This window comes from Astyanax mexicanus, chromosome 10, assembly GCF_023375975.1.
Source record: "Astyanax mexicanus isolate ESR-SI-001 chromosome 10, AstMex3_surface, whole genome shotgun sequence".
NCBI classification, from domain to species: Eukaryota; Metazoa; Chordata; class Actinopteri; order Characiformes; family Acestrorhamphidae; genus Astyanax; species Astyanax mexicanus.
In genome coordinates this window covers 43,369,402-43,393,002 of record NC_064417.1, presented here as the reverse complement: position 1 = coordinate 43,393,002, position 23,601 = coordinate 43,369,402, and the positions used below count along the sequence as shown (strand labels likewise).

General features: G+C 36.7%; 1 protein-coding gene across 1 annotated transcript in view; it reads right to left on the bottom strand.

Moving 5' to 3' along the window:
* Positions 1 to 23,601, bottom strand: part of snx25 (sorting nexin 25) — a 72,314-nt gene that overhangs the window by 12,732 nt on the left and 35,981 nt on the right. Inside the window, exons 6-13 of the mRNA XM_022683538.2 lie at positions 22,090 to 22,160; positions 16,068 to 16,258; positions 12,652 to 12,783; positions 10,984 to 11,256; positions 10,406 to 10,570; positions 5,899 to 6,030; positions 1,856 to 1,996; positions 1,442 to 1,555 (exon numbers count right to left, since the gene is read on the bottom strand). Coding sequence (XP_022539259.2) covers positions 1,442 to 1,555; positions 1,856 to 1,996; positions 5,899 to 6,030; positions 10,406 to 10,570; positions 10,984 to 11,256; positions 12,652 to 12,783; positions 16,068 to 16,258; positions 22,090 to 22,160 — 1,219 coding nt within the window. The remainder of the gene's footprint in view (positions 1 to 1,441; positions 1,556 to 1,855; positions 1,997 to 5,898; positions 6,031 to 10,405; positions 10,571 to 10,983; positions 11,257 to 12,651; positions 12,784 to 16,067; positions 16,259 to 22,089; positions 22,161 to 23,601) is intronic.

Genomic DNA, 23,601 nt, shown 5'->3' with positions numbered 1-23,601 from the left:
TGAAAAGAAATATGATGAGAAATATAATATAATATATATATATAATATAATTTTTTACTACAAATGGCAAAGATGGGCATAATATTGCACACATTTAAGTTATAAAAAGATATTTTAATTACACTATTCATCACATAAAAGACCTTCAACTAGTATACACCAACAAGCCACCCAGAGAGCTGAAATAGTTTTAAAATTGGCTCTGGCTGTAAAATGAAAATGTTCAGTGGAAAAAGGCAATCACGCAGCATGGTGGAAAACACAGTGCACAGTGCACACTGCATATTAACTAGCACTAGGCCTGTTTCATGCTTTATGCCGATAAACAATATTCTTGTTTTTTTTAAACACAGTATTTGCCACAGATATACTGATGATATAAAATTATAATAATACAATCACACTCTTTTAAAGAACAATTAGATTCTAATGATTAACAGTTTGGGAGATGTAGGGTACCAGTCAAATGTTTGGACATACCTTACATTCAGTGTTTGTTTGTTTTGTTTATATGTATTTAAAAATCTTCATATACAGAATTATTAAGTGAACAAAAAGTAACCTTAAACAAACTAGAATATGTTTTATATTTTAGATTATCTTATTTAGATGACAGCTTTGCACATCTTGGCTGGACTTATTCAGTCAGCTTTATGAGGTAGAGTTACCTGAAATATTTTTTTTCAGTTAACAGCTGTGCTAAATTTGTCAAGAGCTAATAACTTGAATTTGTCTCTTAATGTGTTTGAGAGCATCAGTTGTAAAGTTGTGAAGAGGTAGAGTTACAGGTATACAGTGAATAGCTCTGTTTGAGTAGTGTTTTAATCCACTTTATGCCAAGAACTACTCAATTAGGCAAATAAAAAAAATACTTTAAGAAATGAAAGTCAGCGAATCTGAAAATTTAAAAAAGCTTTGAAAGTATCCACAAGTGCAGTCGAAAGACTATCAAAAACGTTATGATGAAACTGGCTCTCATCAGGTTTGCTCCAAAAAAGGAAGACCAAGAGTTTTCTCTGCTGCACAGGATAAGTTCATCAGAGTTACCAGACTCAAAAACCACAAGTTAAAAGAACCTCAGATATGAGCACCTACATGCTTCACAGACTATTTTGGTATGTTTAACACTTTTAAGTTTACATGATTTCTCATGTGTTCCTTCATAGTCTGGATCACTACACTGAAAACATTAAATAAGAAAGTGTGTCCAAACTTTTGAGTGGTACTCTATGATTTTTGGTAATTCGTATCACCTATCAAAAGTTACGGTATATTTTTAAATGCATGTTTACACAAGTAAACATAGGCAAACATAATGGACAAACACAAGTGAAGGTCTACAAAAATTACAGAAAATTTGAGTTAATTTTTGTATATTGATATTGTACAATCAGTCAACGACATGATCATGACAGGCCTAACTGACACTTTTGAGACTCACCTGCAAAAACGTATTGAGTTGGTTTTTGGATTTCTCAAGGAATTTTTGGTCAATTGATTTGAAGGGCAGTTTACTGAGAGAGGGAAGCTGTACCTTCTTCAGTGAGGGAAAACACTAAAAAAAAAAAAAAAAGAAGAAAAAAGAAAGAGAAGGAGTGAGAGAAAGAGAGAGACAGATTAATGGCCTGTGGTGCTACAGTTCCGTCATGCATAATTTGTATCACATCTCATAACATGCAACAGTGTGATGACTCATTGCGTTGCCATAGAAACACAGTTGGGGCATGGCAGAAGTGGCACTGCCGAATCTCGGCGGTATTTCAGCCGTCTGCATCGCCGCATACAAATACTCTCTGAAGGAACGCGGGGGACAGTCACGTCCACGTCACTAATGTGACAGAGTGAGGTCAGCTACCTCGGTCAGCTTCCTGTGCAGAGCCTGGAACTCGCTCAGCTTCCTGGTGACGCTCCAGCAGCTGTTCTTAGAGTCGTCTCCCTCTAACAGACTCACAGCAACACAGTAACACGGCATCTGCTCACCATTCTCCTCGCAAGCCTGACACACACAAACACAGAGAAAGACACATAAAGACACACAATATTCACACATTAGTGCACCAGGAATATGAAAAGCAGTGTTTCTGCTGGTAAAATAGGCAATCAATCAATTAGGGATGCACCAAACATTTAGCAACCAAATTATTCTGCTACAAACGGCAAGTTTAAGTTCATTTTTACTCTTCACTTGCACAAATTAAAAGGAACAAAGCATTCTTTTTCAAACAGGCTATGTTCTATCTAAATCGATGAGCTCTACAGGGCTAGGATAGTACCGTAAACTAAATAAGCCTTAGCATTTTGGTTTACCAAAACGTGATTCGGTTTGCGCTGCTGAGGTACATTTATGATTAGTATAGCACTATTTATAATGTACATTTATAACTAAAATGTATGCTGAGATAAATGTATTGTGCTTTGTTGGTGTGTCTGCTGAAATATATAAAATGTTCAGTGTTACACAGATATTTTTAATCTGTAGATTTCTAATGGTTGTTTTTTTAACAGCAACACAAACATTAATTTAGGCTTTTTAATATATTCAGTGCTTTATAAAGAGGTAAAATTCTGCCAGAAATTGCAAGTTTAAGTTCATTTTTACACTTCACTTGCACAAAATTAAAGGGAACAGAGCATTATTTTTCAAACAGGCTGTTTTCCTTTAAAATATATAAGCTGTACAGGGCTAGGATAGTAACGTAAGCCAACTTAAGCCTTAGCATTTAGTTCACCAAAGGCTTTCTTGAGATTTTGTGTAAATTTCACACATGTGATTCGATTTGCGCTGCTGAGGTACATTTATGATTATTATAGCACTACTGATGTACATTTTTAACTAAAATGTATGCCAAGATAAATGTATTGTGCTTTGTTGGTGTGTCCACTGGGATATTTAAAATGTTCAGTGTTAGATATTTATAAAACCGTAGGTTTTTATTGGATGTTTTTTTGAACTGCAATACAAAAAACATCTAGGCTTATTAATATATTCAGTGCTTTAAAAAGTAAAGATAAAATGAATATAAAAAACTGAATGAAAGCAGGCTTTTAATGTAGGTGGGGGAGGGGCAACACTGCATCCCTCTCCTCTCTCTTTCAGATCTGTGCTAGCTTATTTTAGCTCTTATTCAAGAGCTCTCTTCCCTTCCAATCACAGCCTTTCAGTAAGTACTATACTGCAACCTGAGCTTATCTACACACTTGATTGCTGGCTAGAGTAACGTGATGACCGCTGATGGCATACACGTTTTTTTTAGGCTGTGCAGGAGGCTGGCAGTTCTCTAACACACCCAAAGATACAGAGACTCACTTCCCACAGGCAAACCACAGGCTGAGCCTGTGCAGGTGCAGTTGTTGCTACAACTGTTGCTACCCACATTAGAGAAATTCATTGGAGCTAGGCAAACTGCTGAGGATTCAGGGTAACAACTGCTAATAAATGCAGTTACCCATAAATGGCACAGAAAATAAAATTCAACCTTATATTAACAAGGTAAATTCTGCTTTCAGTGCACCAGTGTCAATGTTTCACAGTATAGCCCAAACCTCGAGTTTATTTTTGCTTAAGCAAACTTTCAGGTGTAAGACTCTGAGCATAGGGGGCTAATTCAGATCACCACAAACAAAGCATTCTTTTTCAAATAGGCTATTTTCCATCTAAAATATATGAGCTACATATACTACATATATACTACATACAGGGCTAGGATAGTACCGTAAACTAAATAAGTCTTAGCATTTTGGTTTACCAAAACGTGATTCGATTTGCGCTGCTGAGGTACATTTATGATTAGTATAGCACTACTGACGTACATTTTTTTTACTAAAATGTATGCTAAGATAAATGTATTGTGCTTTGCTGTTGCGTCCGCTGGAATATTTAAAATGTTCAGTGTTAAACATATTTTTAAACTGTAGATTTCTAATGTTTTTTTTTTCGTCCAAACACAGTAACACGTATAACAAACACAGTAAATAAACCTAATAAACTGATGATTCAGTTGTACAGGCCAGCATTAGGTCATTTAAAAGCTATCAGCAATAGCAGGAGCAGCATATCTTTAGAGAGATAGGAAACGCTTCAGACATGACTCACGCTCTCAATTATACTTCATTTCTGAAGGGTCACACTAACCGATGTGACAATGCAGCCAAGACAGACATTCAAGAGAGCAATTCAAGATCTCAGCAGTCTTATTACTGTTGATATTTCATAAACGTTCAGCGGACAAACAACCACTTAAAGCCTGACAGCAAATTAAGCCTGAGCAAAACAGAGCAAAGGACAGTCAGATTGTGTGTCTGTGTGGGTGTGTGTCTGTATGTGGGTCTAACTTCCTATAACTTTAAAATATTAATCAAATAACTTGGGGATCAGATTTATCAAGCATTCATTAAAAAGTGACAAAATCTAAAGTCTAGTATCAGTTAATGGATATGTACAGTATGTGAATTAATAAATAAAAACATAAATATATATATATGATGGCTCTGATATCAGTAGATTATGGAGGATGTCCTAGAAGCCAACAATACAGTGTGTGTAAAACCTCAGAAAAAAAAAATCCAACTGGCAGCAAAACTACACACATATTTTCTTCATTTTATGATTTGTATTTTTTGCAGAAAGTAAACTTAGTCATTTAATAGTATTCTCCATGTTACTAGACAATATAACTACAAGTAAATTATTAATTAATTTGTTTTTTGCAAATACACCAGCTTGAGTAAAACAGAACATAATAGTAAGCTAAGGATACCTACATGTTAATAAGCACAGTGCTGTCTTTATTACAAGGACAGTGGTCCTATGAGAAGATTTGAAAAGCTGTAACCACTCCAAATGGACCAGTTATACAGTGACTTAACTTTTAAAATGAGAAGATAATAATTTACCCCAAACACATAATAGAATAGAAACCATGTGCGATGTCTGAATTATAAGGCTTTTTGGTTTAGAATTAGCTAGGGGTGGGCGATATGGCTCTAAAATAATATCACAATATTTTAGGGTATTTTTGCAATAACGATAAACTTGGCGATATAGGAAAACAGAAAAATAAATAAATAAATTCAGGAATATAGTATAATAGTATAACAGCATAATCATAATGTGGCAAAATAAATAATATAGCATAAAAAATATAACGGAGCAAAAAATATTGCAGAATATTTAGTGCATGCATAAAAACTGCAAACTAAAACAATTATACAATAAATACACCTAAAGCTTCACAGTAAATAATAGACTACTTTTAAGACAAAACATCTTTATTATAACGATATGGATTTTTAATATCATGATATATTGTATATGATATAATATTGGCCACCCCTAGTATTAGCACTATTGAGGCTAATGGGCTGTGATTAAGAATATATATTTAGAATAAATTTAAAATATATATATATATATATATATATATATATATATATATATATATATATATATATTACTTAAATTGCTAAAAAATAATTCTGCTATCATTATAAACAATAATAATAAAGATCACAGCAAAAGGTTGTAAAAATGCTTATTTAAAACATTGAATAAAATGATTTCCCCGCTATTAAAATATTTTATATTGCAAAATATATTTGATACTAAATTATTGTCCAGCCCACGGGTAACAAATATGTTTTAGTGAATTATCCCTTTAAAAACTATATTATGTACTATAGAGTGCACTTGTTTAACTGTATCTGAGGTAATTAGGTTATTGGAGCACACAACCTGCCTTCTTTAATACAGTATATTTTAATATGATACAGGACATCAGTGAGCTTTAGTAAGGTCAGTGCTGTGTAGCCACAGGACGTGAAAGCTGTGAGTGATGTCAGAGCAGTGAGAGGCCGTGATTGGCTGTTGTTAGGGAAACAGTTGGTTGGTGACAGGCTGACCTCTGCAGTGTTGATGACAGCCCTCCAGGTGCCCAGGTTCTCACACCACCAGTCTGTGCGTGAGATATGCAGCTGAAGGTCACTGTGCTCCTTCTCCATCACCCTGATCTCCTCCTTCAGCATGGTCACAATCTGCACACAGTTAAATTTGGTCAATTTTAGTAAATATATACATAACTTACAGTAATAATTTATTGCACATGAATATAGTACAGTGCCAGTCAAATGTTTGGGTACTACTCTTCATTAAAAGTTTTAAACAAGCAAAAATATGTTTTATACTTTAGACTCTTTAAAGCAGCACCTTTTGCTTTGATGCCATCTTCGCCCACTCTTGGCAGTATTCTCTAAATTCGGCTTCATTAGGTAGAAACTGGAATGGTTCTCCAATGGTCTTAAAGGAGCGTTCCTAGAGGTTCTGAGCTCTTATTAACTATTATTATTATTATTATTATTATTATTATTATTGCTTTTTCTTCACTCTGTGCTCCAACTCATCCTAAACCACGTTTTTTTTATTTTTATTTTAATCAGGTGTTTCTAAAGGCAAACACTGCTTCTGTCTACTACCTAACTGAATATATGTTCCTTTAATGATTTTAAGTCTTTAATATTAATCTACAATGTAGTGAATAATATAAATAAATAAATATTAATGAGAATGTGTGTACAAACTTTTGATGGGTGCTGTATGTAGATATCCAACCCGCACACGAGCTTGTTGGACTTTCCATTAAAAAAAAAAAGGGAATTATTACTAAAAATGAGCTGACTCCAGGTGCGTATTAGGAAAAGAAGAATTTCACAAGATTATAGAGTATCTAAGGGAATCTGTGCCAAATCATTCAGAACACTTGTAAAGATCAGGCACTGATGTTGGTCAAAAAGCCCTGACACACAGAAAGCGCTCCAATTCATACCAAAGGATCGTAAGTTCTTTCACACCAAACTTGTCAACCCTGTCTTTATGCCCAATAGTACAATCACTCTAGGACAGGAAAGACCTTCCCTAAATGTCATTGTATGCTGTAGCATTAATGATATCCTTCCCTGGAAAAAGGACTGAGATAAAACCCTAAAAAAACCCAGACCATTATCCCTCCTCCACCAAACTCTACTGCTGGCACTCTGCAGTTTAGTACTATAGGTAGAATTCTCCTGACATCCGCCAAACCCAGATTCACCCATCAATCTGCAGAACAGTGAAGTGTGATTCATCACTCCAGAGCACCAGTCTGCTTTTAGATGGTGTGCTGATTTTGCTTCAAGAGGTAGTTTCAAACTTTTCTTTTGCAGTTCTGAGTGATGTAACAGAAAATTGCTGATGTTCATGTGCCACACGCTTCAGCACTCAGCATCACCACTTTGTGCGTTTGCATGGTCTATCACTTTGTGGCTGAGCTGTTGCTGCTCCTAGACACTGCTGTTTCACAATAATAGCACTTTGATCTCCATCTAGCAGAGTGGAAATCTCCCAAACTGACTTTTTTTTGAAGCTCTTCAGTTTGAAGTCAGTGGGCTCTTCAGTACAAAGCATTCTAATGCCAGCTGTGTTTGATTTTTATACCTGCCATCTGAACTCTGTTATCAGGAGTGGTATCCATTTAAGGTTAGCCTCTTTGCATCTTGCCAAGGTTGCATCTTGAAAGGCAGAAATTTTTACTACAAAAATGAGTTTTTACATTTTATTACAATAATGATTTTTTTATAACTATAATTCACAGTTTCATTTAACACAACAATGTAGGAAAACGACGCAACACCCCTTAATTAACCCTTTCATGCATGAATTATAACAAAGATTTTTTTCTTATGGTATTTTAAATATAACCATGTGTGTCCATATTTTAATACACAGGACATTCCAGGATTTTGGTACATTTCCTGTCCCACCACTTAAATTTCAAAATATCCAAAATATCTAAATGACTATTTTTTGAGAAAAATGTACTTGTTATAAGACAAACTGTAAAATATGGTGGAAAAATAAGCTCCTTAGATATTATTCAAAAGACCGAATGCCTTTGGACCACCTGAAAAAATGTCAGTTTTCTCTTGTCCCACACATTGGGTGACCAATTCCTTTGGCAAATTTAACAATTAAAATAATATTTTCAAGGTTTTTTTTCCAAATATGTTTGTCCAAGTTGTGTGTGTCACTAAGTGAACGCAACCCTGTTACTCATATTGTAAGACTAATAATGAGTAGAGTCAATCTTTTTTTAATTACTTATATAACCATGTTTGTCCTTGATCTTGTATACATAGCTAAATTTTACAGTTAGCATCTGTTCTATTACCTGTATTTAATAAATATATGACTAAAAATGATCAAATTGAAGATCAAATTTTCAGAAGTGACCACCTCTGAAATGTACCTGGAATGTCCCACACACATCATCATACATGTCTGACCCTAACAAGGACAGCAATGTCATTTTCAGTTATCAACTTTTTGATCATTGAGATAGAACATCTAAAATATAACAGCCACCCCTACTTACACACTTTATTCACATGTTATTATACTTAATTTTACAGAAAGCGAAACACTAGAAACTAACGCTATCTTATTAACAGACAATATGTTAGCCCTAAGCTCAGTGATGGTATAGTTACTTTGAAAAAGTAATCCGATTACTGATTACTCCTTTAAAAAGTAACTTAGTTACTTTATGGATTACTTGATTTTAAAAGTAACTAAGTTACTTTACAAGTTACTTTATTAGTTACTTTCAGCAGCTGCAGACACCACCTCCCGCCGCGGCGCCACCTTAACATAAAAACTATAACCAGTTTTGCCAATACTCCCTTTATTGGAAAATGCATTTTTAACAGCAACAATGTATCTCTAGACATTTAAAGTTGAACTGTTTCCTGAAAAAAATAAGTTTTTTTATAAAAATAAAAGACAATTTCTCTTGAATTAACTTAACATAAATTATTTTTTTTATAAAAAATAAAATATGGTCTTTCTTGATTTCACTTAACATAAATATTTGTTTTTATAAAAAAGAAAAATAAAGAAAGTCTTTCTTGACCTGAAATATTTAACACTGTAAAACTGAACATTGAACCTGTTGTTCTCTGCAGGGCAGCAAAGAGTGGTTTTATAAAACAAAACCGTGTATATGGTCTAGGCCAGGGATCACATATATGCAGACTGTGGTCCAGGTCTGGACCCAGACGTTGTCCAGTGTGGACCCAAACAAGTAAACTACTGAAAAGTATTTAATTTTGACAGCATTCATTTAAAGCGTAAGAAATTTTCTTGTCTTTGCGGTATACGCGCTCAAAATCTTGAAACGCTCTCCTCTGCCAATCAGATCTGTGCAGACCGCTGCCCTGGCTAGTGAATTGGGACGCGGCCGGGAAAAAACGCCTTAATAAAGAGATAGGGAGCCCGAGAACTGGCGGAAAAATGAGAACAGGCGGAAACTAAAGACACGCCGAGCGCGAGAGAGAGACAGGGGAGGATTGTAAAGGTGACGGGAAAGGGAGCGGTGTGTGTGTGTCTGTGTGTGAGTGTGAGGTGGAGAGAGAGAGAGAGAGAGATTACGCACAGTGACTTGGATAAGTAACTTTAATCTGATTACTGGATTGGAAATAGTAACGCGTTAGATTACTCGTTACTGAAAAAAAGGGTCAGATTAGAGTAACGCGTTACTAAGTACTGACATCACTGCATAAGCTATTATATTAATCACAAAGCAATGAGGCACCCATATTGAAATATGCATTCATACTAAATAGGGGTGCGCTGATGTGGGAATTCTGGGCCAATGCACATATTCAATATTTTACATGTAACTACAAACCTGCCGGTACAGATATACACATTTGTAACTTGCAGATAGACTAAACACCCTGGTATAAGTTTCAAACTTTAAAATTAATAAAAAAATAAATAAAAAAATAGCTGAATACTGGCCATATCAATGCCAAATTCAATACAACTAAGATATATTGTGCATCCGTAACACTAAACTATTATCATTTGCATTTCGCACAGTCTTTTATCTGTGTTTGGATCCAGTAGCACACTCCCGACAGAAAGCACCTCTTTGATTTTTCAGGGGTGACTGAGTAAGGAAGGTCAGGCGTGTCATTTCCTGCCAGCGGAGAGAGCGGTGGTTTAACATTAGCGACCCCGCTGAAGGAGAATGCTAATACTGACCTTGGCACTGACGGGCAAGGCAAACAGAAAGAGAACAAGATTAATAAATCATGACTGAGAAGAGTCAGTACTGCTTTTCGCTGAGAGCCACATGCAAGCATTTATACCACAGACAAAGGCCCATATTTATCACGCTTCTAAAAGAAATCAAATGCTAATCTGGTACCAAACATTAAAATCAATCAATCAATTAACTAATGAAAGCTGATCTTAGATCAGTATTGCCTGGTTGCCTGGCTTGTGTAACCCCCCCAATTACTGAGTATATTCTGTATTAATTCCACAGTGAATCCTCACAGTGAACACAGACACAGAGAGGCTCCTCTTTACCTTTTTGTCAGTTCTGGGTGCACCCTGTATGATGCCGAGTGCTTGGCGTTTGTACTCCAGTCTTTCACACAGCTGGCTCAGTTTGTTGGCGGCGTAGCTGGCCTGTTCATTGATGCCTTTACTGCCTTCGTCTACAGCCACTTCTACCCCCTCCATGACTTGACACTGCACACACACAGAAACACAAACACGTAGAATTAACCTTGACTGATTAACGCATTCATAATGTGGTTTAATAATGATATAATTACAACTTGAGTGGCTTTAAAGCTTTGCAGTAAAAAGGCAAAAAAGAGGCAAACATAACATTAATACAAAAGCAGTGTTTTTTTTTAAACACATCCAACATTAGCTTTCTACAGGAGAATCTAGTATTTATATTTATAATTCTTATCATATCAAGACCTAGTTTGGTAAATCAGTGCTTAATGATATTAATTCTGGTGAGCCGGTATTAGAATTGGACAAACACAAGGTGTTGACATTCTTCTAGCTGTATAACATGATCCAAATGTAGGACAAATGCCATAAATATAAAATGTAGAAGTATGACAATCTTAATAAGAGTAGAAACTTACTCCATCATCTTTGTCCTCGCTGCTGGACTGCGAGCTGCTCCTCTGCTCCTCCCTCTTCATGAGCCGCTCATAGAGGTCGCTGACTAGGAAAGATGGGTAATAGCGCTCCTTCATGGTTTCATAGACATCACTCTGGATCTTGTGGAACACGTCCGTGCCCTTGTTCCCAACCAGAGTCTGCTGGATCTCTTTAAACAGAGCTTTCTCCACAGGGATCTCTCGACTCTCCACAAAGTCCTGATAGATCTCCCCAACCAGCTGCGGTACCTCATTCTGGGGAAGAAGACATAGTGCAGGTGTGCACGTTTGAGACATGACTAAAACAAACGTGACCTGTTTGTCTGCTGTTCTGATCTAGCGGACAATCCACCAGTCTTAGCAATGCTTTATATTATATATCAAAGTAAATCTAGAGAAACTAACAGCTCTGTGATATGTGCAGACCCCCCAACTGGCATTTTTCAGCAGGATAATGCTCCTCCACACACACAGTAAGTGTTTATCATGTCTAGAACAGGTTGTAGCACCATATAGAAATGCCCAGTCACACCAGATTAATCATCAATCAAGCATTTATTGAGAATGAATCCTTAGTGTTGATGTTCCCAAGCCATCCCGAGGTAACCCTTCATGACAAACTCACATACTGCTATTCCATGACTTTTGGCAGGTCACTGTACACCAGAGAACAAGCAAAATTTCAGAATGTATATATTTTGTAGCACCCTTATAAACACTGTTAGTACATTTTTTTGTCCTCATGCTATAATAAAAATGTCTATGTGCGAGCTCTAAGTGGTCCAGTGGTCTAAAGCACTGCCACTATGATCAAGAGATTGCTGGTTCGAATCCCGTTCATACAGCTTGCCATCTGCTGCCGGAGCCATGAGAGAGCACAATTGTACTTGCTCTTTCTGGGTGGGTAGATGGCACTCTTTCCTCACATCACACTAAAGGGTGATGTTGCTCAGCACAAGGCGTCTGTGAGCTGATGTATCGGAACAGAGGTTCTGTACCATCTTCTGAGCACGCTGGCTCTCCATATAAGTCCATATGCACGTCTAACAGTTACAACACTGAGAATTTAGTGAGCTGATATTAGAATTCATTTGTATGAATAAAAAGCTTCAGCTTGTTTGTCTGATCCGGTGGTGCTTTTCCACAACATTACCTTGCATTATTTGCTCGGTGAAGCGTGCAGTCAAATGATTTTAAATTACTAAACAAATGTGACAAGAAACACAGATTTCAACCTTTGCCTGTGGGTGAACTGAGCATATCTGAAATAATCCTTCAGCACAGTTCATTAGAACAGAGGAGATGTCAAACAGAAGCTCTCTGTTTAAATAACGCCTCTAGCAAATCCAGCAACGATAACCAGGCCAGTGGTGGGCCAGCTTGTGCTCATCACATGTTATCATTAATGGTCATGCCAACTGTTTCTCAAAGGGAAAAATCACACTTACAGTCTGAAGGAAACACTATGTAATATAAACTTTAACAGGTAACAGCACAAACCCATAACAAGACTGTGTATCACAAATGATCTCAGACACGAATATTTACATAATTTTAGCAAAGTTTAAGTCAACACACTCTTCAATAGGTTTTAACAAAGGGAGACCAAAATAAAAACTGTTAACTCCCTCTGAATGTGTTTTATTTTACCTTGTTAGCAGTCTTTAGTGTCTCCACCAGCTCCCAGAAACTGATGAGAGCTCTTTTATCAACTCGCTCCATGTAGATGCGGAAATGTTCCCGGTAAAGAGCATTAGACATGATCTCCTCAAACTGCAGAATCTGTAGAGGCACAGAAATAAAAGCCTGTCAAACACTAAAAGGGCAAAGTAATTTATACTTTGTTTGGATCTTGATTGGGACTTCACTATACGATATGCTTGATATAGGGCTGGACAATATTATAAAATGAATAAATAAAAATGTAAAAAAAAAAAAAAAAAAAAATCATGATCTTCAAAAATATAAGTGATTCTTGCTTTTTTACAGAAAGAACAGCGTGCCAATTAGTTTCTTTTATTTTAAGATGTGCCAACATAATGTAAGAAAATGCTGCTGCTAACTTTTTCTTACATCATGAAATAAAAAAAAAACAGATTAAGAATATAATAAAGATTTACATAAAATGAAAATTGTATGAAATTTAGCTTTTAGTATAGAATGCAGCTCATATCAACCTTACAAGCAGCTTTTCTACTGAGCATGTTGCAAAAATAACCTCTATGCAGTGAGAGTGCCCAAAGCATGCTTGGTATCATCACAAAAAATAAATTCCACTCCATAATTAATGGGGTGCTTTTTAGCAAAACATTCCAATTATTGCACAGTGCTGAATTGATTTTCTAAGCTCAATTTTGAACAATCAACAGCGTTACAGATGTATTACTATGACCGTACAAAAAGGCTGCTCTCTGGCTGAATTCCGAAAAATCACAACTAGGGCTGTGTATTGGTGAGAAATTGGTTATACAGTTCTTATAAAAAAAAAAAATAAATAATATATATATATATATATATATATATATATATATATATATATATATATATATATATATATATATATATATATATATATATATATATTCAATATTTTGTGTTTTATTGAAATTCTGTAAGCAAGGTGATATATTGTTTACACACCAACATATTTATCAAATCTAAGTAAAAGAAAAGTTTATTTTTCTTTCAATCAGATTGGTAGGATCTGCTATATAGTGAGTGGGGTACAAACACAGCACTAAATGAACCACTATGACACCTATCTTTATATATATTAAAACAAATAAAAAATCAATACTGTGTTTTAGAAAATCTATACAGCATTGCACAACAAAATATTGCAGTGCTCTGATTGATCTTTTCTTACACCTCTAATTACAACACACTGCTCTCACTCACATCTGAAGCCTCTCTCATTACGTGGTGCAGAGACTGACCCGCAGATTCAGCATGATCTACATGCAGAGTGTAATCTCAAGCACGTTTATGAAAAGTGTCAGTCAGAACACAGAGGCCTGTTGGTCAGGCAGTCGGGTGGGTTGAGGCTCACTGAGAATGAAGCTACTACTGAGCATCTAAGAATAACCATGAGCCCATCAGTGCAGAACCCACTGTCAGTCTCTTCCCATGTCCAATCTAAACACGCAGCTCACGGCTGGATCCATTAAACGTGGTCCACAGAGACAGGCGGAGACGGCCCTGTCTGCGCTCTGCATTATGACAGCCCCATGTGGCCCTGACAAGAACAGCATGTAATACAATTAAGAGCAGGTCAAAGAGGTCTTCCCCCTGGTTGTAGCACATATCTCCTCTGAGAGAGGGGGCGGGGGACCGAGGAGCAAAAAGGGGATGGACAGAGATTCTAACAGAATATATGGGCATAAAGATAACAGAGCATATAGCACAACGCTACATCTTATTTTTGGAAACTATGATGCTTTGCCAAGTATCAATTCCTGGTTGATTTTATATAAGCCTATACCTCTAATATTGTAGATTAATTTGTGACTGACAGGGCCACATACTGACAGAATATAAACAGTTTAATTATATTACAACATATTACTAATTATATTAATCAACTGCTAAGCATACTTCACATTATATTATTTTATATCACATTACATTATATTATATTATATATTAACTAATATAGTACTAGTACATAGATTTATATTAGGGGTTAAAAATTGCATTTTTACAGTATCTATAATGTATTGTATCTAGATTCTGGAGAAAAAAAAACAGAGCAAAAAGTGTACAATTATGTCTACACACGTCCTGCAAAAACCACAAGCAGGGTGTTAAAATTCTCCAGTAAAAACAAAATGTAGCAACTTTTCTCACAGCAGCTCAGGGATTAAAACTGTACCATAGTCGCTTTGCATTAATAACATCCCTGGTAAAGTGTATCTATTAGGGGTGCAATGAATGTTTTGAACCAAACAAAATAAATTTATGATTTTAATAAACAATGGCTGACTTATTTTAAGTCATACAGCAGTGTTTTCTCTAATGTTAAGATTTTATTTTAAGCAGAGGCAGCAGGGACTGAATATGGTTGTGATTTCTGATAAGAGTCACTTGTCAGTGTGCATGGACAATTCTAATGAGCTGCTGCAGAACAAACAGAGCTAAGCTCCAGTACTGTAACTCACTTCATAATAAAATACATTAACCAAATTTTTACTACTATAACAATGCACTTACTGTAAAAAAACGCTTTGGTTTGAGTTCTTTTGACTGCACTGTAAACTTGAAAGAGGCAGTATCAAAAGTGACCGCAATGCAACGTGAAGTGAACAAGAGATGCTCACACATGGCAGCTACTACCAATCAGAAAGCTGTTTTTTGAAACATAGTTCAGTCCAGCATAAAGCTTGCCTACAAGCTGGCCTGCTGCACAGGCCAGGAGAACATCTGGAGAACATTTTTATCTCTTGCAGTGTGCACACAAAGTATGATTTTAGACATTAGTCTGGGAGAAGGAGGTTGGTCTATTAACGGAGTATTCGAGTCTGTTTCTAACTGTGAACTCTGGTTTCAAATTCAAAAACATGGCAGACATTTTTGGCTTAATTCTAAAGCAAGGAAACGAATGGGAACCATGGCATCCTACTTTTATACAGTCAGTGCTTAGTGCTAAACGAACACTGACCACTTGTGTAATTAATTACAGAGCGTAAAATTAGCCTTATTTATCTGAACAATGTACGGTTAATTCTGAATTGTATGTCTATATTTAAGAATCTGACACTGCTGATGCTTTCTGATGGCATGTTATAGAGCAAAAAATGTTCTGTACTGTGAAAATCTTTAAATATCATCTTATAATATTTGAATCATCTCGTCCAGCCCTAAACTACATTATAGGGAAATTGCAAAAATACTTAAGTGATGCTGCATTACATTCTTTTACATATCTTTTGCGTAAAGCACAGGCCTATAAATGTTCATAACTTCCACCGAACGTTTCATTTGCAGCATTTAACATGTGTAAGAGCCTCAATTTTATTTATCCTTAAGGTGCCTCATCAATCAAGAAGGCTTCATCAGAGTCTCCTCACCTTCTGGCCCTGAGGCCCAAATCCATCATCCTGGTTGCCATCAACCTCCTGCTCGTAGTTAGGACCCTCCAGCAGCCGGATCTTCTTCTCACACTGCTTCTTAGCCACTGTGAGCTGATTGATGTAGCGCTTGATATCCCTAGTTCCCAGCAAGTCTGCCTTCATAGCAGCTACATCCTTCCCTTTACTGTCTACAGCGGGAGAGGGGAGAGAGAAAGAGACAGGAAAAAGAAATAGAGAGAGAAAAGAAAATGAGGAAAAAAAAAAAAAAAAAACAATGACAGCAGTGAGAAGAAAAGCACAAAGCAACAAGAGGAACATTCTGATGGGCCCAACTGGAGGAAGATGAAAGAGAAACCATCATTTAAGGCCATAAAACAGTGAGTAGGAGGACAGGCAGCACACCGCCGCGCATTTAGCTTACATTTGTCTCACTTTGAAAATGTGTCATGTGAGGCGGTGAGCCTTTCCTTAACACCAAAAGGCCCACACAACACTGAAACCATCTTCCCTTAACTCTTTATTCCTCTTAAATGCTTTATAACTCTTTATTGCTCCTTATGCCTTTAGTACTTTTAACTATATTCTTATTCTATTTATTGTTTATTGTACCTTCTTTCGTAGTGTAATGTTTGTCAATAGTCTGTATAACTGTTACATGTCATAAGGGTTGCTTTCACCAAGCCAAAATCCTTGTATGTTTCACATACCTGGTGTAGCAAAGTGACTCTGATTCTGATTAACAGCATTATAACATCCTTACCATGAGCTGTTATGAGAAGATAACCAGATAACCATGTATTACATATCCGTTATACTCTTAAAATGATCAGGATGTGTCATTAGATATTAAAGAGACATGCAACAAGTTTAAACAACAGTGCGTTCTTCCTTAAATTGTCCATTACAGAGCAGAAATCGGTTTGTGTTTTAACATCTTACCCCACCCACTGCCCATTCGCAAGTCTATTTCCATACCCCAGATTGCTAGGTATGGAACACAATAGTAGGCAAACACAGCAGCTTCAAAATTCTTTTAAAAAGCTGTATGACCAGAGACGGAGTGAAACATGAGTAAATACTGGCAATGTGTTTGATAGACGAGGATTGTTTAGACCCCAGAAGAACTACAAGACAGATGCAGAATTGGCCAATTTTCTCATGACTAGCTAATTAATTGTCTCTCTCAGACAGAGCTAACCTCAGACTTTAGCTAATCCTAGCAAGCTAATTCATCACAGCCGCTAGTAGGGAGGGCATTTCAAGTCATTTCAACATTTAAGCCTCTCAATTACAGTAACTGGTCCGGCTGCAGAATATTTGAGATAGGTGAAGTGATTCAGACTAGTGCAGGCAAATGCTGGCATCCTGCACTATGCTAAGGTGAACTGCCATCAGCCACAAAAAAGAGGAGCAGACAGACCATAGCTGTTTATTACCTTGGCAGCAACCAGCATGAGAGAATAATACAACAGGAACAGAAAGTTTGACTATATTAACTCTACTTATTTTTATCTTGCACTTGTTAATAAAGGTTTGTTGTCCTCTACCAGGCAACCTGTATGAGCTTTGAGAACTTTTACTTAGATATTGTGCATGACTGTGTGTTTTATACTTAAATTACATACTAAAATTTGATGATATTAAAAACACTGAGATATATATCCCCTTGTAACCCATGTATTGTAATATGTTTATATTGTATATCACAGGTTCTTACAATAGCATGTGTGTGTTAAAAGAGTCACCTCTAAATCATAGACAAATCCACAGAAGTTAAAGGAGCAGAAAAATGAGCAGTCACTGAGACGTCATCTTAGCACTCTCTGTCTGAAAGACAAAGTGAGAGAGAGAGAGAGAGAGAGAGAAAGCGAGAGAGAGAGAGAGAGAGAGAGAGAGAGAGAGAGCGCAAGAGAGAGAGAGAGCGCAAGAGAGAGAAAGAAAGAGAGGACTTCTCACAGTCCCTGCTCGCTTTAATAGAATGTGACACAGCGACAGCCCAGTGAGGATTTATTGATTGGTTCATTACTGGGTGGCTGGAGCTGCCAGGTATGAGGAAGAAGGACAAAGAACCTGCATGATCAACAAACCGCTTGATAGAACAGCCAGATAAGAACGTTAATATATAAATAAATAAGGACTTAAATGAGTAAATCAGCCTATTTCAGTCCATTATGTGTTTTATTTCTGCAGTTACTCCCCTGCTCTCTCAAAAAGAACCCAGCTTCATGCAGACACTTTACCAAGCTGCCTATAATACCTCCACTTATTTAAAGATTAAAATGTAACATTCCTGGCCATTATAGAGAGTGCATGAATGCCTTAGGTGTTCTACACGATGGTCCGTTTTAATGTCTTTTCCAACTTTGACTCAGAACTAGGAAGTGCGTCACACTTATGTTACACAAGTGACTCCTGGCAGTAGAAGGGGAGGAGAGGGACACTGAAGAGCAGAATGTTTAGTCGAAGCACACTCACTCTTATATGAATTTGAAGACTTGTAACTGGGAGTATAGCATCTCTATTAGTGATGCACTAATTTTTTGCCAACACAGTTATAAAGGAATGGACAGAATCATTAATAGCAAACAATGGCTAATTGATTTTAAGTTATACTTTAAGTAGTACAGCAGTGTTTCCTCTAACATTAGGATTTTTTAAGCAGCAGCACCAGGCACTAAATGTGAATGTGTTTTCTGTTCGTATGGACTATTCTAGCCAGATGCCACCAGTCACGACCATTATTACTAATGCACTGTGTGTGGGCAATGTAGGTGGTAATGATTTCTACTGCGTATGCAATGTACATACATTGTGACACTAAAGATTGATCAAGGAATTGACCAACAAATTTCCACCCAACCTTCAAAGCATCACTTAAACTTGCTTGATAATGTGTCAGTGTTCAACCTCATTCACAAGATAACACCTCACTACTTATACTGGTGTGAGCATTCCCAAGCCATTTCCTGTGGTCGGCTAGGAACACTATATGATTTACTTTTTTACAAATTAGTATATGTGTATGTTTATATACAGCTCTGGAAGAAAAAAATAAGAGACCATCTAAAAATTATGAGTTTTTTTATTTTACCAAATTGAAAACCTCTGGAATATAATCAAGAGGAAGATGGATGATCACAAGCCATCAAACCAAACTGAACTGCTTGAATTTTTTCACCAGGAGTGGCATCAAGTTATCCAAAAGCAGTGTGCAAGGCTGGTGGAGGAGAACATGCGAAGATGCATGAAAACTGTGATTAAAAACCAGGGTAATTCCATCAAAGATTAATTTCAGAACTCTTAAAACTTTATGAATATGAACTTGTTTTCTTTGCATTATTTGAGTTATGAAAGCTCTGTATCTTTTTTGTTATTTCAGCCACTTCTCATTTTCTGCAAATAAATGTTTTAAATGACAATTTTATTTGGAATTTTGGAGAAATGCTGCAGTATATAGAATAAAGCAATGTTTATTTTACTCAAACATATATTTTACTCAAACTAATAAATAACAAAAATCAGAGAAACTGATTCAGACTGATTTTTCCAGAGCTACATATACGCAGTAGTATATCTTGTATTTTTGCAAAACCTTTGTGCTAAGCTGCCTGATGGGACATCATATTTATATTCAATTAACACCCAAATGGCAATATCTTTTGAGAACAAAAGAATAGGCCTGAGAGCTCCATGGAAATGCAACACAATTAAAACTGTCAGCGAGGGACATTTAGTTGTATAGCGGTTGCTGTGTTTTATAGACTACAGAGTAACTGGACGAGGACACGTTAAATGCCATCTCTGGCTAGCACAGCTCTCCGTCTCTAATCACGTTTAATGAGCCGGCAAGCCAATCTGGCTGTAATTACTGACCTGTCAGTCTCGCACAGGCAAATATCTGCAGTGAATGAAGTGGAATAGCTTTGCTATAGTGACTGGAGATACACAGTGTCCTCATTTACCATTTCCCTTTGCTACGAGTTAGTTTCATTAGAAGGAGCGCATATATCCAACACTACCAAATAACCACAAATAAGAGTATAACAGTGTGGAAGAATTTCAGACAAACTAAAAACATCCTGAGGCAGCTAAACTGAAGTGAAACGATCTGCAGCCATGATCAGAGTTTTCTCAACAAAAGTGCTTCATAGACATTTGTTGGTCAAATGTTAAACTGTCACATTTTCAGTTCCTGAAAAAATAGCTTTTGAAGAACTTAAAGGCTGAAAGGTCACAGAACACGTGAAGAAAAGTAGATGGACACAACTTGAAACCTAAAAAAACTTTACATTGCTTTTCATCATTTAAATCACAATTATTGCTGCACAACAGAATAAGGGTCTCTAACTATGTGGTCCTGGAGATCTATTATCACAGAAAGTTCAGGTTCAAGACACCTAACTGATGCTCCTGAAGGCCTTCATCACCTGGAACAGCAAGGTGGTAGATCTATATGACCAGGTAGTGCTGTCCGATATGGCAATAAATCTCATGTGGGCGACAGAAAAGTGTCTATCGTGCTACTTACCTTCTATCATCCCTATCGTTTCTACAGTAATTTCATCAATTATTTATGCAAATATATAAAGTAGGCTACGATGAAATGTATTGGCGTGGTCACTTTGCATAAACTTGGTTTATGTAAGTGATAATAAGCTAATCTTTGCAATAAAAGCTTCATAATGTTGTGTTTGTGACGTGACGCTGTTTTACGTTATCTGACGGACACGCGCGGACACGCCGGTTTGCAACATGCTTTACGTTATTAAACTCATTAGAGCTGAACAATGGAGATGCATTCTTTTGAAAAAATTAGCTACTGCATCTACCTCATCTGTTTTCATTTGATACATATATATTGCTGCACTAAAAGATAGTAATTCTCATTTGTGAATGTTTGGGTTAATGTCACTTTGAAATAAAGTTGGAAAAAAGTAAGCAATTATATTATTTTGTCATATTTTTCGAAGAATAACTGAAAACATACTTAAACGTGGTATATCTTGATATATGTCATTATCATGATATAAAAAAAATTCCATATCGTGATATATGATTTTTCCCATATCGCCTAGCACTATGACCAGGGTTAACAATAGTAGGGGTCTAACAGTACATAACATAACTGTATGTGTATTCCTACCAAATTAGGGCTGCACGATACTGGAAAAAGTTTACATCGCAAATGTTATTTTTTCAATTATATATATATAATCGCAATATTAAACTATGCAGGACCCATGACATCACCAGCCCAGGCAAATATAGCCAATAAGAGGGTCACCAGCCCCCCAAATTAGGGCTGCACAATACTGAAACAATTTTATATTGCAAATGTTATTTTTTCGATTATATGTTTTGCGATAATAAACAATGCAGGGCCTATGACTTCACCAGCCCCGCCTCCACCCGCAGGCTATCTAGCGACCAGACCGATCAAGAGCTGAGTCAGCCCCGAGCTCTCAAAACCCAAGGAAACCAGCAAAACATCAATAATCTACCCTTTAATCAGGTATTTAAACGGCTTTTTAAAAAGGCAAATAAGAGCGTTTTTTGGGGGGATTAAAAGCATGAATTCAGCTGTAACTGGAAATATCTGCGCTGCAAAACTGTGCTAGACCCAACCATGTGGATGGGGGCCATGCGGTTACCTCGTGTTCACTCCTGCGATGTGGCACGCAATGACAATGCTTAAACGATATATTGTGCAGCCCTATCTCTCGCTGTTGTCACCTTTGGATTTAAAATTACTGAAAATAAACAAATATTTTATTGAAAATGTGGAAGCATATTGAACGCACAGACATTTACACTGAATTAATGCACCACAAATTGGACTTGCAAAATAAAATACACCGAAGTAAGTGTTACTTTTGCACTTTTTTTCTCCCCATACTTGTGACAAACCATATGTTTCCAAAGGTCAACTCCTTGAAGATACTTAACCACTACTTTTTATACAAAGATGAGATCAGTTTAAAAATTAAGCATATAAGACAGGACAAAAATGCAGGCTTACCTTTCTGTTTCTTGAACTGTGGGATGCTGCTGAGAGTCGTCGCTCGAACAATCTCCACAACTATCTGATACCTAGAAGATGTTGGAAGAGATGCAATTTACTGCTTGTGTGTCCCTGCAACAAACACTTGACAGCACTTTATTCAAAACAAAGCAATACAGAGTGCAATCAAATGAGACAAATTCTCTACACTCCATTGCTGCATAATCACAGGGCTGGCTAGAGCAGGAAGTCATTTTTCTTTCATTTCTTACAATCTGCAGTGCAAAATTACAACCTAAAACCACTAAACCTGTGATGAAATAGGCTATTAAGATGTCGAATCACCTCATGTTTTATTAAGGAACATGGAGAACTCCAGAGATATAATATCGCCATAAATTAATGGAATGGATCATCTTGTAAGAAAAAAAAAATGCTGAATATTCATTACAGATTACTATTCCCTCCAGCTCTTAAGAGGGAGGACAAAAGGGAAAGAAAGATGTGTTGAATGAAATGAGCTCATGAAAGTCAAATTGAAGTAATTTTAAAAGTTCAGAGCCCTGCTCTGGATAATGACTGGGTTTAGATTGGAAGATTGACACGAAAAAAATTACAAGCTACACAGTAGATGTGGAGAAACAAACACAAAAATAAAATAATAAAGCACCCCAGATCGATTTAAAAACTTTGGATACAGTTTATCTTAGGCAGATATGTAAATGATACCTATATTACAGATGTGGTCTGATTAGACACTGCGTCCTGACAAGGGCATGTAAATGTGCTTCCCTCGTTGCTACTTTAAGGTAGTGTTCCTCTTGGTGAGAGACTGATTACTACATTTTGTCCAGTTGACAGATATTGATAGGGGGTACGTCCCTGGACTGAAAGAAGCAAGAGGGTTATTTTGACAAATTGCCCACCATATAGCTTATCAGTCAACCAGCTGCCATCACCTTTGTTTGCAGTGGTGTTGTACTGTAAATGAGAATCCTGGATCATCTTTACCTACAAATCCACAATCTCTTTGGAATGGCCGTCAGGTTTGAGATACTGAGTGCTATAATCCTGTCTTTGCTGTGAAGAAATTAACTGCTGCTGTGAAGAAATGGGGAGCCACCGCATACAACAGTCGTTAACACCTACTCTTGGAATGAGGAACAGTCACATTAATACCTCAGTGATATATGCAAGACATCCTGCAGCAACATACTGTATGTTGCCTGTCATGGCACGGATCAAACTGGCATTTTGCAGCAGGATAATGCTTGCCCACACACAGCAAGCGGTCCCGTCTCAGTGCAACACATCTTTGGCTTGCCCAGATGCAAGATTCATCGCCAATCAAGCATTTATGGGAAATCACTTACATATATCTTCACACTTGTACAGCTTCATTCCATTCCATTAAAGCTCCACTAGGTAGGATTGAGATTTTGTGCTTGGGGGCTCCCCCTACAGTTGCAGAGTGTAATATATGTTTCAGGCAGATTAGTTTCTCTTTCTCGTTTTCTGGCTTTCACAGAC